The sequence below is a fragment of the Rhinolophus hipposideros genome, assembly GCF_964194185.1.
Source record: "Rhinolophus hipposideros genome assembly, chromosome: 4".
In the NCBI taxonomy this organism is placed as follows: Eukaryota; Metazoa; Chordata; class Mammalia; order Chiroptera; family Rhinolophidae; genus Rhinolophus; species Rhinolophus hipposideros.
This window is the reverse complement of record NC_138050.1, coordinates 10513594-10529086: the sequence shown is the minus strand read 5'-3', so window position 1 is coordinate 10529086 and position 15493 is coordinate 10513594. Positions and strand designations below refer to the sequence as shown.

Below are 15493 nucleotides of genomic sequence, written 5' to 3'. Positions count from 1 at the left end.
CCAAGAACAACCTGCCAGCCACTACAGGCAGCTCCATTCTCATGGGCTCTGCTTCACCTCACTCATCCCTCTTGGGGGCGTTATCTCCTTGGCGCCTAAGGCTCCATTTATACGTTAAGCGGGACAGGAGCCCAAGCCTTAGAGATGAAAACGGCATAAGGCAATGTCTTGAAGTCTGAAGAAAAGCCACCCAGGAATCATTCATACTAGAGCCAGAGTTTAGGCACATACTAACTAACCAGGCCGAGTAATAAGTGCCAGGCATCACAAGAAAAACATACATAGAAAGTGTTACAGGATTTCGAAGAAGAAAAGCAAGTAAGACTCTTACCTCTAAATACATGCTTATGGTACTATTTTGTTTTGTGAGTGAATTCTCCATTAACCTCACCCTCAAAGGGACAGTGGATATGGTTGCTTCTCCAGGATCCACCAAACCTGCCACTAACCAAACTTTCTCAAAACCCCCACTTAAACGTAAGCACTAGAGGGCAGGGAATTTTGTCTGCTCACTAATGCCTCCTATATTGAATACCCCTTATGTACCCCCCTTACAGTTGCTGCAAGTATGCCTGATATAGAGGGGGTATTTAATCACTGTGTGTTGAATAAATGAATGAAATAATAACATCTACTGTGTTATAAGACTTTACAGATTACAAAGCACAGTCACATATATTTTCTCCCTTAGTCACCACAGTAGCCCTGTGAGGTGGGCTTGTTATTATTCTAACCTTCATCTTATAGGACAGGAATCAGTATTCAGCTGCTACGCAAAGTATTACGTTGGTGCAAAAGTAATAGCTGTTTCAAAGGTTAAAAATAATTGCAAAAACCGCAATTACTTTTGCACCAACCTAATAGCTCAGCTAGTAATTTACCAGTTTGTCAGCAATTGCTGCTCATCCAGTCCAGGTCCCATGCCTTCTCGTCACTCCCAAGGTGATTGCCAGAGGAAGAGAATGTCTGGAGCCAAGGTGGCCTCGCTAACATGTCCCTGTGACTTGTTTCAGGTGGGTCTTTTTCGAAAATCAGGCGTGAAATCTCGAATCCATGCCTTACGTCAAATGAATGAGCACTTCCCTGAGAACGTCAGCTATGAGGACCAGTCCGCTTATGACGTGGCAGATATGGTGAAACAGTTCTTCCGGGACCTCCCTGAACCTCTTTTCACCAACAAGCTCAGCGAGACCTTCCTCCACATCTATCAGTGTAAGTGGCAGTAATGCAGATCAGAATGCTTGTGTGCACCTGGCCACTTAAAAACAATCTCTATAGACTGAGGTTTACTTATACAAGTAATGCATGAATCCATAAAGACGTATATGAAAGTTACCATTCTACGCTCCTCTCCAGAAGTAAACTGTGTTCAGTTTGATATGGAAATATCCAGGCCATGTTTTATGCATCTGAATATTCCTTTTTGACATCAAAATTTTCCTCCTCGATAGGGTTTTACATAAAATTTAAAACTAACTTTCAGTGTACTTTTAATACATTTAAAATCAAAAGGGGACACAATAGAACTTATTTTGTATATAGGTGTTTTTAAAAATCTATTTAATTTTTTTTAAAGTAAACATTTTCTTGGGACATATGAAAGTCAAAGCCAAAATTGTTAAAACAACTAGAAATAAAAGACAAATGTATTTTAATACAGTGTGTTTTAATTGGTGAAAAGTAAGCAAACCAAATCAAGGTTTATGCTTAATTCAAGTAATGTATATTTTCACTTGGTACTTTTTAAGTGATGTTAAATTGAGAATTTTCACCCAAGCCTCTGTAATTCAAATAATCATGAGAACAACAATTTTTTATTAAAAAGCCTATTCTGCTAAAGGTAGTTGCATAGGGGGATATATAATAGAAGTGAATGCAGACTCTCTTCTAGATAGGATAATGTCATCATTATAAATTAGGTGGTTGTCCAAATCACAATTCTTTAGGAAAAATAAAACATTTGGCTTGTGCGCTTTGAGTTTTCAGCAAAATGTACTTTAAATGGACCTCAACATGAAATCAATCCAATCTGAAGATGATCCCTGCTACAGGAATTAGGAGTCTATAATATCTCAGATTCAAAAAGGATGATAATAAGAACCATTTGTAAACACAGGATAAAGTGGTGATCCACTAAATAAATATTATTTTGTCCAAATGAGTAGGGTAAGTTAAATGAATGATACCTGTCACTAGAGACCAAACACAGGACTTCATGACGTTGTTGCCATAAGAGGTTGAGCTGCATTTTTCAATTAAGTCTCCCTTGTGATTTGGAAGTACCATATACAAGTCTTTACATTTAATCAGTTCTCAGGTTCAGGTTGACATTAGTCTAAGGTTAAAGTCAGAGTATTTCCAAGAAATCAATGCCTTTGGCCCTTTCTGAGACTCACCAGCAAGAAAGCAAATCAAAACAGGAGTTATTCTAGCTGAGCAAACACTTACTGAATGTTCCTTATATACAAGGCATTATGCCGAGCCATGCAGAGCACGTGGATGGATGAGACACACCTCTGCTCTTAAGGATTTACAGTGGAGGGAGATGAGACATACGCATAAATACTGCAGTCCAGCAAGATTGGAGAAATTCCATAAGATTACAGAAAACCAAGGAGGCTGAGATGATGAGCAAGGACGTGGTGGGGAACCAGCTGAACGTTGAGACACATGAGGCACACATGCTGAGTGAAGCAAGCAGCATGAGCCTGTGTCAGGAGATGACAATATTCGTCTGGCTGGCATGGGTGGTAACTGCACAGTACCGAAGGACACTGAAAAATTAGGCTGGGGACATACCGAGGAAGTGCATTGACTGTTAGGGCAAAGAACTCGTATTTGATTCATTTTAACGTTGGGGAACTATAGGGTGTTGTTAAGAGGCTCCCAGCTGTAAAGACAGAACCAAAAATCCAACAGTTGTTTAAACAATAAGGACATTATATAATGCACATAAAGAGAAATCTGGAGTTAAATAATTCCAGAGCCAGTTAATACCACTCAGTGATACCAAGGCTGAAGTCACCTCTCTGGGTGATCCCCTCAAGGTCGCAGTATGATTGCCACAACTTAGAATTATCACATCTTCCCAAAATCACATTCAAAGGTCAGAAGAGGACAGAGGGCTTCTCCTTGGGCATTTTTTATCAGGGAAATAAATTTACAGAAGCTCCTAGCATCTATCTTGGTGCTTGGCACAGACCAGAAATGGTTGACATGTTCTCCCCTAAATCAATCACTGGAAAGAGGAGTGGAATTCCCTGGGTCTGAGGGAAGGGCCCAGCTTCCCAGAGCACATTACAGCCCACACCTGAACAGAACGTGTGTTCTATAGAGGAAGAAGAATATCGAGTAGGTTTCCAAGCTTGTTTCTGCCATAAGGGTGCATGCCCATCAGAACGCTATTTTGACCATGAATCTGGAAGTGTTGAATGAGAGGTGTTAGACTAGCCAAGATTGGAGGGTTAGGGAGCTAGCACATTAATTGAGACTCTGGATTACCTGCAGCAACTTTCAGCACTGAGATCAGAAATATGTCCCATGGATAGAGTCCAAGTTTCCAAACTACTACTGGGGAAGGAGAGACAGTTCTTCCTCCCGTTCTCTAGAGCAGTTCCAATTGTAGATGTGTTCTTCCTTGGATTTGCATCAAATTATTAATTAGAGTGTTGGATGGCTAATGAAAGTATTTGAAACCCACTCGTCTGCAGGATGGAGAAGAATGGAGGGATCAAAGACAACTCTATAATCTTAAAGCTCAATGACTGGGAGAATATAGAAAGGTAGAGAGGCAAAGAGCTGACTTGGGGGCAAGGAGGAGAGAGGTGTTCAGAATCGACTGGATGTTGATTTTGACATGCTGCTAGCTATCCACATGGTCACAAAGTATCGGCACTTAGGGATGCAGATCTAGAATAGTCTGAGAGCCAGGACTCCCAGGAGTGCCCTGTGTAACAGGAAGGTCAAAGGATGGGCTCCAAAGCGAATGCTGAATTTAGGGATTAATAGTTGACACTCGGAAACATTTTTAGTAGAAAGTAATGGACAGAGGATATTTTCTGAGGGATAAAGGAGCAAATGAGTAGAAAGGAAGTTGAGACCACATGTAGCTTTGGCAGATGACTTCAGAAATTTTGGCATGGAGGAGAAGGTTGGTAATCTAAAGTTAGACAATGCATACACTAGACATCCCACCTGAAGCAGCATATTTGAAAGCAATTCAATGACTGAAGCTGAATGTGTAACACTTCAATGACAAACTTGAAGTCATTAGTAGTATGTGCTTCCGCTTCAGCACAAGCAAGAATAAAAGAAAAGAGGTTTTACATAATTTGAACAAAATGGCTCTTCTCTACTAAACCCAGGTCTACCTTCAGCCAGTATGTTGTGGACGTAGGGGGGGTGGGGTGGGGTCCAGGATGCTGAGTGCACAATCAGGCTTCTCCAGAAATTTGGATTTGCTGACTGACTGGAGCGAAGAGTGTGCCCAGCCCCAGGGAGTACGATGATGGAGAGGGGCAGGACCTGGGCCGAGGGTCACACCACAGCCCCTCCAGAGCAGCAGGCTCCACATGTTTTATATCATACACCCCTACCAGTAGTAAACATCTGAGCATGGAAACTGATTTATATTTAATCATATAAATATATTGTGCTCTACTATGATATACTGTGCCCATTGTAAAACACATCCAATCAATCTTTTTAAAGCACAAGAGAAAACATAAACACCCCTGGATATTCTGTTTTCTTCCCAGACCTCACTGATTTTCACGAGCAAGCACATCTCCCCACCCCTCCAAGCACAGACAGCCTACTGCAGAGACCTGTTCTAGAACATGGTATATCTTAAGAAAGACAGCAATGTGAACCCAAGTGAACTCCTGTGTCTTCCTAGAGTGAGAGGAGTAAGGGCAGTGAGTCAGGCTGAAAGAAACACAGCCAGGGGGCAGCAAAATGCAGCACCTAGCTCCCGTTTGCAGTGATTTTTCCTTTTTGTTCACTCCCTACGGTTGGGGCCAATTGCCTTTTAAGCCTACATGACCATCGCTGGTGTCATCACCACCACAAGGATCCCCCCAAAGGGGAACGGGCCTGAGATGGGCCATCCGTTCCCTATAACTTTAGGGAGCCTGGTTTCTCTTCCCCAAGCTCAGCCTCAATGTCCATCACCTTCAAGATTATGGAACAGGTGACCTTGGGTGCCTCGTGCCACGTGCCTCCTTTGCACCAAGCACTGGTGACTTGTAGGAAAGAGAAGGATGTGCTAGGCTGACCCTGTGGCCTCAGTTCAGAGTGCCGGCCAACTCAACCCCACCACTCGTGGTTCATTGCACCAAGCTGACATCATGCCTGGCTGCTCCACGAGGGGTAGGGAAAGGTGAGGCTGCTGTCCCCTAACACAGGTTTCCAAATCCTGTCCCACAGTGCGCTGGGCATCCTGAGGGTGCTTCACAAGTTGTGTGGTGGGAGGTGGGCAGGAGGGAAGTCAGGTGGACAGAGCTCCAGCCCATCACCAACTTAACCGGAACAGAAAAACAGTTTGAAAACAGGTGAGCAGGTGGATTGCTCAGGCTATGAAAAGCCAGGACAGGGTGTTTCTTTCCAAAGACTGTCTCGTTGTTAAGACTGTGGGTTCTAGAGTTAGAGTGCTGGGGTTCCCCTCCCAACTCTGCCTGTCACCACCTGTGAGGACAAAGCAATTACTTACTTCTTTGTGTTGTTAGTGGATGATCATGTTGAAGATGATGATGATGATGATGATGGTGGCGGCCCTGAGTGTGTCTTCAGGTCAGGAAGGCGGAGCTTGCTCACTTTCTCCCAGCTGGCTCTTCCTGGGGCTGTACCTCTAATGGCCTGGCACCCCCTTTTCCACAGATGTCCCCAAAGAGCAGCGGCTGCCGGCGGTGCAGGCCGCCATCCTGCTGCTGGCAGATGAGAGCAGGGAAGTCCTGCAGACGCTCCTGTGCTTCCTCAACGACGTGGTCAACTTGGTGGAAGAGAATCAGATGACACCCATGAACTTGGCTGTGTGTCTGGCCCCCTCTCTCTTTCATCTCAACTTATTGAAGAAAGAAAGCTCCCCCAGGTGAGTTTTACTCATCAACAACAGTAATCCTAAACTAGGTATTCCCCACAATTCATTGGGGGAAGAAAAAAAAAACAAGATACCTTGTGTTGGATTTCAACTTGAGGATTTGACAGCACTTAATTTGCAATCAGAAAATATTTCCAGATAACCTAATTTGTGTGCTCAGATTCGTAGAATTGTCAAAGTAGTATTGAAGAATGCCTATTGTGATCCAGAAAACCTGAGGGGTTTCGTTTTGTTTTTTGTGTGTGAGTGGAAAGGAGGGGAAAAGTACGACGTAGTATTTCACAGTCTTTAACAAGAAAAGGGCTGGATTCAAGGCCCAAGCATAGGAGGTTGCAGTGAAGTGGTTTCAAACTTGGGAAAAATAGATTCGTTTCTCCCCCAAAAGTTATTCCTGCCCTTCTATTTTTTCAAGGTTTTTCATTATGAACTGTCAGACTCTCAGCCTGACTCAGAATAACTTAAATGTGTGGTCATTGTTTTTATTTGGAAATGAGACAGGCTGGGATCTGGAGAGCATCTGGGTAGGAACAGAAAACAAAAGGGATGAGCTCTGTATTGGGAAAAGCTCTTGGATTTGGGATCTGCTAGGACTGTCCCCTTTGATTACAGAGTCATACAGAAGAAATATGCCACCGGGAAGCCAGATCAAAAGGACCTCAACGAGAATCTGGCGGCCGCTCAGGGCCTTGCCCACATGATCATGGAATGTGACAAACTCTTTGAGGTGAGCGAAAAAGGCTTACAGTGCCTTCCTTATAGCTCTTAGAACTAGATAAGATGCCTGGGATAGTGGTTACATTCATGGCTTATGTCTGTTTGTTCCTGGTTTTATACTGACAACAGTATACTCTATAGCTCTGGGCTTTGCCTCCAAGACAAGTGAGGAGCTAGCTAGCTAATTGAGGCTCGACAGTTAAAGACACTTGGGGTTACTACCACGATGATGGTTTTTATGAGAACAGTTACATCACCTTCAGTTGCCAAGTTCAAGACCAGCCAGCCAATTATGTTCTATTTGATTTTTACCTCAGGACTTGATTAGGTTCAACATCTGTGTGTGTTTCTGGGGTGTGTGTGTGTGTGTGTGTGTGTGTGTGTGATGGTAGCTTATGAATATAGCCACTGATAAGTTGAAGAAGTAAGTGAACTAGACTCCTGGCATACTTTTTGTGGTCAATGTAGCATTTGTAAATGGGAAAGGTGTCCTAAAATGGGAAAGCTAATTCTAAGTCATATTTGACATTTCCTTTACGTCTATGTGCTTTAAGTTTCCTGAGCCCACATTTTGCCAAAATGAATAAAAATACATTAAAGGGAAAATTAAAGGGAAATGGAAAGAATGAATGGGAAGTCATTGCAATGTTTTGAGAAATAAATATAGCCTCAGAAACATATTTGTGTTTCCTGACTAGGCAGCCCCACCCCACCCCCGCCACCAGCCTTGCCACCGATCTTAGGAAAACATCTCTTGCCCGGGGCGCTCGACCCGTTGCCGATACATGGTTTTCACGAAATGACTCTGTTTTCTCTAACGATTAGTCTCAGCATTTCTTTAGCTCAGTTTTGCTCCTTGGTGCTTCCATTGGCTCAGGTTCCGCTTGAGATGGTAGCCCAGTCTCATAACTCATACGCGGAGGCTGAGATCCACGCTCCAACTCTGGAAGACCTGGGGAACCAGCTGGAGGAGAGCGGGGCCACCTTCTTCACTTACTTGGAACATCTCGTCCAGGGCCTCCAGAAGGAAGCCAAGGAAAAGTTCAAAGGATGGGTCACATGTTCCAGCACAGACAATACAGACCTTGCTTTCAAAAAGGTAATCTCAGGAGCCGGAAAAAATTAACCCCAAAGAGCCACATCTGACGACGAGGCATTTGTTTTGCTTTAAAAACAGCCGCTGTCCACAGGGCTTGGCACACACATGCACAGGTCAAAGACCCTTTCTAGAGACTGCCAAGCAACCCTGTTGCATATAATCATCGTGCAGACTGTGACGCCAGATTTCTGCTTCCCAATCGCATCTCTGCTCTCTTAGCTGTGTGACATTGGGCAAGTCACACACCTCTCTGTGCCTCTGTTTTCTCAGTTTCATAATGGGCATAATAATAACACTGCTGTCAGAGGAAAGCTATTAAAAAATTAAATGGATTAGAACAGCACTAGGCACATAGTAAGCACTGTGTGTGTTGGTGGTTATTATTTTTGTGACCATTATTTATTATTTTAAACTTAAAAGTGACCAGTTTTAAACCTAAGGTCCATAATCACTCTTTCAAGGTATATAATCGGTGATGTTTTTTGAATACCCACTGAAATGTGGTAGGTTTTTGTTGGAACCAGTTGACCTCCAGCCTTTGATGGTCTTTCCCAAGGTGGGAGATGGGAATCCTCTGAAGCTGTGGAAAGCTTCCGTGGAGGTGGAAGCACCACCGTCGGTGGTTTTGAATCGCGTGCTGAGGGAGCGCCATCTGTGGGATGAAGATTTTGTGCAGTGGAAGGTTGTGGAAAATCTGGACAAGCAAACAGAAATCTATCAGTACGTGTTGAACAGCATGGCCCCCCATCCTTCCAGAGACTTTGTGGTTCTCAGGTAAGCCTGTCTCTGGGGTTAAATATATTCTGTTTCTAAAGCAGATTTTAAGCATTAAGCAGCGTTCTACCACCTAAATTCAGCCAGCACTGGGAATACTAAGCCCGCCCTCTTTTCCCTCAGTAAAAATTGACTTTGCTCTATTTATGTCCGACTTCCTGTTTCTTTGCCCAATTTACAGCTCTATCGGGCTCTCTTATGGTCCCTTTCATTATGGAACATACGGTTTATTAGGCCATAAATATTGTTCATTTCCTCAGAACAGAGTCTGAGAATAGCTGCTGTTTGTCCAGTCTGTACTTTCTCCTGCTTTTGCCTTTCTCCCTCTGGGAAAGCAAGTCTTCAGTTTGTGTAACTCGAGACTAGAGTGTGTAATTTCCAATGTCCATAGTTCATTACCGTACCTGGAAACCTGGGCACAGCCCTGAAGGTCCCACTCTGCTGGTCCCACTTACAGATGTCCTTTAAGATTCCAGGGTCTGACCAGGCTTGCAAGTCTTAATATCTACTGTTGAAATACTGCTTCTGATTTACGGGTTGGGTTACGGACCCCTGCTATCTGGGTTTGTAATGGGATGCTCAGCCAGTGACCGGAAGTTTGCACAATAGAGCTGTGTATGTGGGCTGGTGAGTCAGTATTGAATCAGAAAGAAGAGGGACTCCAGAGGCTAAGAAATGCAAATAAAATACGATTTAAGTCAACGTATCCCTTTTGATTGATAACTAATGGCAAACACTATCTCTTCTCATGGATTAGCAGTGTGAAAGGAATCACTAGTGAAATTCCCCAATGTATGTTCAAAATAGTTTCTTTATAAAACTAGTCTTGATGGCAAACTAAAGGTTACTTTTCACATAAGCTATTTATGCCTTTGGAGTTGGTCCGTGGGACCTTGAATTTTAAGGGTCACTTTTTCCCTAAATACATATGTTTATCTTAGCCACCTTAGGATCCTGGTGGAGAATGTGGGCATTTATAAGAGTGGCTCATTACCACAGTTACTGGGATAGGGATATCAGTCATTTCGTGGAAGTTAAACTTCACACCTCCACTCCTGCAAGCAGCAAATCGAATAGTTCTAGGAGGGCAGCCATGGGGATGGAGCCATGCCAGAGCGCGCCTCTTCCCTCCTCTCAGAGGAGGCCGAGGGCCTGAGTCCAAGCGTGGAAGCTGCTCCTTCCATCCCTCCACCAGCCAGCCATTTCTGAGTGTTCCATTCCATCACCACCGTGTACCAGGCACCATTGGAAGCTCCGCAGTGAGCACAGCACACAACAAGCCTGCTCTCTCAGGGTTTATATTTCATCAGGGAGAGAGGTCAATAAATAAGTAAGACGGATAGAGAGGATAAGTAAGATAAGGGGAGAGTAAGGGGTAAAATTTTAAATATAGTGGGCAGGGCACAGTCTCACTGTTTTCATATTTACTCCAAGACTTGAAGGAGAAAGTGGGTGGGCAGAGAGGCTCTGAAGGAAAAGAACTTGGCACTGAAAGGGATGAACAAGGAACCAGAAGTGGTTCCTGCAACACAAATTCCTTGTGGTTATGATACCAGAAGGTAGAAAGTGACAAGTATGGTGAGGAAGTGACAGAGCTGGGATACTTGCCTGTCTTCAGGCAAGGCTCGTATGTACGTGGCTGGTCTCATTTCGGGATTACCATGTTTACTTCTCAGTCTGTCCCCTTCTCTAGTTCCTCAGGGGCTTCCAGTGAGAGTTACTGAAGATTTTTCCATTTTATCCCCACACATCTGTTCATCTGTCAGTGTTTATTATTAATTACATTATCATGCATGAAAAGAGAGTTGTCACGCCCCTAGAAGAGTTGCTAAGCGTTTGTGCGGCACTTCCTTACTTCCAAGTCCTTGATGGGAATGTAGAATATTTCCTCTTTGTGGTGTCGTAGGACAGGACCAAGTTATAGAAGAGATGACTATGTGAGGGAATAGGATTTGTGACGTAAACAACTGCGATGAAAATAATAAAACTTAGTTTGTGGTAGAAATGGTTCTTACACACAGGGCTCCTGACTTCCATCGACAGCCTTTTTCCAAGTGGTTGCCCTCTCTATACTTGAATAGCTCCAGTAACAGGGAACTCACTACCTCCTCAGACAGACCATTCCATTTTTGGAAAGTGCAGTGTGAGGCAGCTCTTCTCTGCACTGAACTGCAATGTGTCTTCATATCTCTGACTTCTGGAGTCAAATCCACTGTATTGATTTCTTCTCCCACTCAAGAGCCACTCAGCTTGTTGAAGACAGTTAGCAGTCCACATGTGTCTAGTTTTCTTCAAGCTAAGCATCACCAGTTCATTTATCCTTTAAGACTTGAATTGGGCATCACCTCCTCCAGGAAGCCTTCCCCATATGCCTTCCCTTCCCTTCCACATGATCCCAGAGCGCATAGCCATATCACTGCACTGACTATGGTGTTTTAGAGTTCTTTGTATTTCTGTTTCTCCTCCTGGACCGTGTATCTGTATCCCCGGGGGCTTCTCAGAGCCTGGCACCTCCCTGGGCTCAATATATGTTTACCAAATGAATGACCAAGTCCCAATTCCAGAACTGTAAGGCCAGCCCTTCAACAACAGGCAGGAGCTCCTGCAGCCTCGTTTTGGTTCCAGAGGCAGATATGAGTGCTGCAAGAACACTTCCGGCCTCTGAGTCTGGGTCTGAGAGCTGAGACCCTTGCTTTGAACTGCCCTGGATAAACTTTACCCACACTTAGGGAAATCATTCGCTTAATACAAGTGACTAGGATTGGAATTTGAGCAGGAAAATGTAAGTGTAAACGTAAGCACTGGGTTCAGGTCTGTCTTTCTCCCTTCGTCATAACTTTGAGCGCGGGTTGTTTCATTCCAGGACCTGGAAGACTGATTTGCCCAAAGGAATGTGTACCCTGGTGTCCCTCTCCGTGGAGCACGAGGAAGCCCAGCTCATGGGCGGCGTGCGAGCCATCGTGATGGATTCCCAGTACTTAATAGAACCATGCGGCTCTGGCAAGTCGAGACTGACCCACATCTGCAGGATAGACCTGAAGTAAGTGTGAGCTTCCCAGGGTGGCAGGCGCGGTCTTGGAGTCTGCCCGAGGGGCACATTCGCCAGCCCTTCACCTGCTTTCATAGAGGATTATTTAGGCCTCTCTCACTTTTCTTCTTCCCCACCTTTCCTAAAATTCTGGTATTTTCCTGCAGCCCTTTGCTCTTCTTCATTTTCAGTTTTGTCCCCACTTACGTGCCTGTGCTTCTCGCACGGAGCAAACACAAACACTGGAGTCCGGCACATAGTAGGTGCTCAGTAAACGTGAGTCCCCTCTCTGAGTTTCTTTTATGCCTGTGCCCTTCAACTGCTCCCTGCAGGTTCCCTCCTTTGAGAAGAAACTAATGTAAATGCAATCTCTTCAAGGAATTCATGATATTCTTGGCCTGGGTAGATATAAACTGAGTCAATTCTAGACAGTAAATTCTAGAATTCAGTCTAAATCTTCTCGGAGAGATGGTATCATTTTAAAGCACCCAGTGAAAAGATAGGCTGAATACCTAGGTCCTCACATCCTCCAGAAGGCAGCCCTGAGTTGTATGTAAGTGTACTGACGATCAGGACATATGGACAGTCCTGCATACCATGACTGTGGAAAGTGATGTGGAAAAAGACTTTCCCACTTCTTTTCTGATTTTTGTCCCCACAGAGGTCACTCCCCAGAATGGTACAACAAAGGCTTTGGACATCTGTGTGCAGCGGAAGTCGCCAGGATTAGAAACTCTTTTCAGCCCCTCATTGCTGAGGGTCCAGAAACTAAAATCTGAGTTTTCCCCAGTGTGACATCAAACTCAGGGAAGAGGAAGTGAAAGCAAACACTTGTGGGAGAGTATGCCCGTGAGAAAAAGAGAGAGAGAGAGAGAGAGAGAGAAAGAGAGAGAGAGAGAGAGAAGCTGATTGAGATGGTTTATGCTTAAAATGAAAACACTGAGAAGTTGGAATGTTGGACATGCAAGAATTTCTGAGAACTTTCCTAGCCTTCCTGGAGATGGCTATATCCTACTAATATAATATTTTTAAAAATCAGAACATTTATCTGTGTTACTTAAAATTAAATGGATTATTCCTTGTGCATTGCCTAATTTGCTATTTAAAGGCTTCTAAGAAGCATGTTCTTAACTGTAAATAAATGTATGTATAGCATATGTACATATGTGTGTATATCTTTACCTTTCCTGTATATATGTAAAATTGATATTTTATATATAATTGCGTACTTTGAAAAGGAACGCATCTGACTCGCTGAGTCCCTTCCTTACGTGGTTCTTTCCGTGTTGCTCTGGGCCCCACGGTCCTGGAAACTGAGCAGAAGCAGCTGTTAACACCAAGGTGGTGTGAGAATTTCTAGTCTGTCAGTCTGCCCTGGTATTTAACCAAAGATTAGCTAACCAAAGGAAAACAACATTAAAAGGTATTCTTATGTGTTGTCACTTTGTTTTTGTTATTCAAAAAACCAAGAGCAGAGTGTTAGATAAAGAGAGAAAAAGAATATTTACTCCTCTTTAAAGCAAAACGGTGGATGAGAAATCGCTACCAAATTTAAGGCTAGATTAACAGTTGCCACTGGGCAGGGCCAGGTGCAGCTTCAGTGAAATGTCACATTCCCAGGGACCACTGGAGTCAGCAAGAGTGACGGAAACAGAACCTCTATTTCCCTGCTGATTAGAGCTGACTATAACAGCCTTTGCATATTCATTGCCAAAGGGAGCCTCTGTGTCTTATCAAGTTTTCATAGATGCATTTCATAATGTTCTTAAATGTCATTCTGTTTGACCAGTGGCCCATTTGGTCACAGTTAATTGGCATTTTCTTACCAATGTATTGCACTGAATTTAACTCTGGACACCAGACAAAGGGAGAGGATGGCCATCTAAGAGTCAGACCATTGCAGCTTCAGGGACTTCTTATTTTGCTGTGTATGATGCTCTCAAGATATAATTCATCCAAGTTTTGCAATCTGAAAGACAAGGTTTTAAACTAACATGAGAACAAAACTATGTTCTTTAATTAATTTTAGAAACTATAAACCGGTTTGTTAAATACTTGTTTCTTCATTTGCTGGTCAATCTACCTATGCATTTGACCCAACCCTATTTATTATTGTATAGACTAAGCAAATTGACTTTCCTTAATCAATTGTTAATGGATTTAAATTTTTTACTAATTGTAATTCAACAACTGTAGAGAGAAAGATAATTTATTGTTTGGTTTCAGGGGGAGAGATTTTCTCTGGTAATCCATGAGAGATTGGTATCATAATTTAGCAACTGGTATGGGAGGAAAAAAAAATCTTAAATGAGTGTTTTCCCTTTTTTTTTGTATTGTATGCATTTATGTAATGTTTTCTATTATCAGCAATGTGCAATTCTTTTACTGAGAGGAATAAAAATGCTATCTACGAGTTTGGTATGGTGCAAGGAAAATTATACTGTTTGAATTATGACCTCAGAATTTTTTGTTCCCTTGCCTACCTTAGAAGGTGGCAGCAAAGCCATAATTTTCCACTTGGTCAATGCTCTTGAGGAAAATCCACTTCTGCCATACATCTTAGTTTTAACATATGTGCTGGATGACTTTAATGTGCATAGATGAGATCATTAATGACATTTAATCTAGCTTAGCGTGGGTCCTCCTCCAGAGGTGGGACCCGATGTGTTTGGGAACTATGGCAGGCACACAAGGACGAATGCTATCGTATCACCAAGTTCCGCGTGCACACAGGAGATCTTGTTCAGATCCAGATTCTGATCCAGGCAGTCTGGGCCTGAGATTCTGCATTTCTAGCGGGCCTTGGGGATGCCCAGGCCTGCTGACCCAACGACCACACTCTGAGAAGCAAGGACCTAGAGGGCACTTATAACAGAATAAAGACAAATATGATTGTATTTCCGGCTCCCCTTCTCTTCAAATCACCTTACTTTTTAAATTTAAGTCACATACTAATCACATCATTGCTGCATAACAACACAGTGAATCTAGAAAAGAAAAAAAGAAAGAAAAAGGAGGGGGAAGATTCATCAAGCTTGTTGGTCAAATACCACAGTAGCTTATTCATGGTTATCTTGCCAATGGAAATAAAATATGATATTGCATTTAAATATTATATTTATACCTCATGTATATTTTTACCTCAATTGTTGGTATCAATCATCAATTGTAAATAAATAATTGCCAAGGCAAAGAAATTTATATACATTAAATATTTCCTATTTTCTATAAAACGCACGTTGATTTTCATGCTTCATCCTGCAGCGGACATCCTGCTTCATGAGGAAGATTTCTCTCTAAGACAGCTGGCCATGAGCTTGACCTCTGTACTACAGTCAGTACCTCTCCCAAATATAAGGATAATGTTAGCAACAGACATTCACTAACAGCCAGGGTGCCTTAATCTGTGTCTAAGGCTTTCAAGTGACAGGTAGGGATTTGTTTTACAATTTATTGTTTTTAAATTTGGAAGGTATGTAAACACACGTACACTGTTTTTATCAGAGTCAGTGAACTCTAGTTATGTTTCATTTTCATGGAGTGGACAAGAAATTGAGACTCGGTGAAGTGACTTACGGCTGGACCCCCTAGACCATGATGAGCAGCCACATCAGACTCTGAGCCTTCTGCCTCCCTTGTACTTGTTTTGTACTTTGCTTCTAAAAGACAACAAAGGTAGCCCCTAATTAAGCAAAGCAGGAGCCCTAAATGTTCTCAGCTGCAGGCTGAAAAAGCAGCCTCAGACACCAAATACGCCTCCACACACCTGATCCAAACTCCG

The 15493-nt window shown here is 43.1% G+C and overlaps 1 protein-coding gene across 8 annotated transcripts in view; it reads left to right on the top strand.

Moving 5' to 3' along the window:
- The window catches only part of STARD13 (StAR related lipid transfer domain containing 13), a 490614-nt gene extending 476489 nt beyond the window's left edge, over positions 1-14125 (top strand). For all 8 annotated transcript variants that reach the window (XM_081045611.1, XM_081045612.1, XM_081045610.1 and 5 more), the window contains 7 exons: positions 1014-1212; positions 5878-6088; positions 6707-6821; positions 7689-7910; positions 8467-8684; positions 11548-11724; positions 12374-14125. In XM_081045611.1, coding sequence (XP_080901737.1) covers positions 1014-1212; positions 5878-6088; positions 6707-6821; positions 7689-7910; positions 8467-8684; positions 11548-11724; positions 12374-12491 — 1260 coding nt within the window. In that variant the 3' untranslated portion in view covers positions 12492-14125. The remainder of the gene's footprint in view (positions 1-1013; positions 1213-5877; positions 6089-6706; positions 6822-7688; positions 7911-8466; positions 8685-11547; positions 11725-12373) is intronic.
- The last annotated feature ends 1368 nt before the right edge of the window (positions 14126-15493 follow it).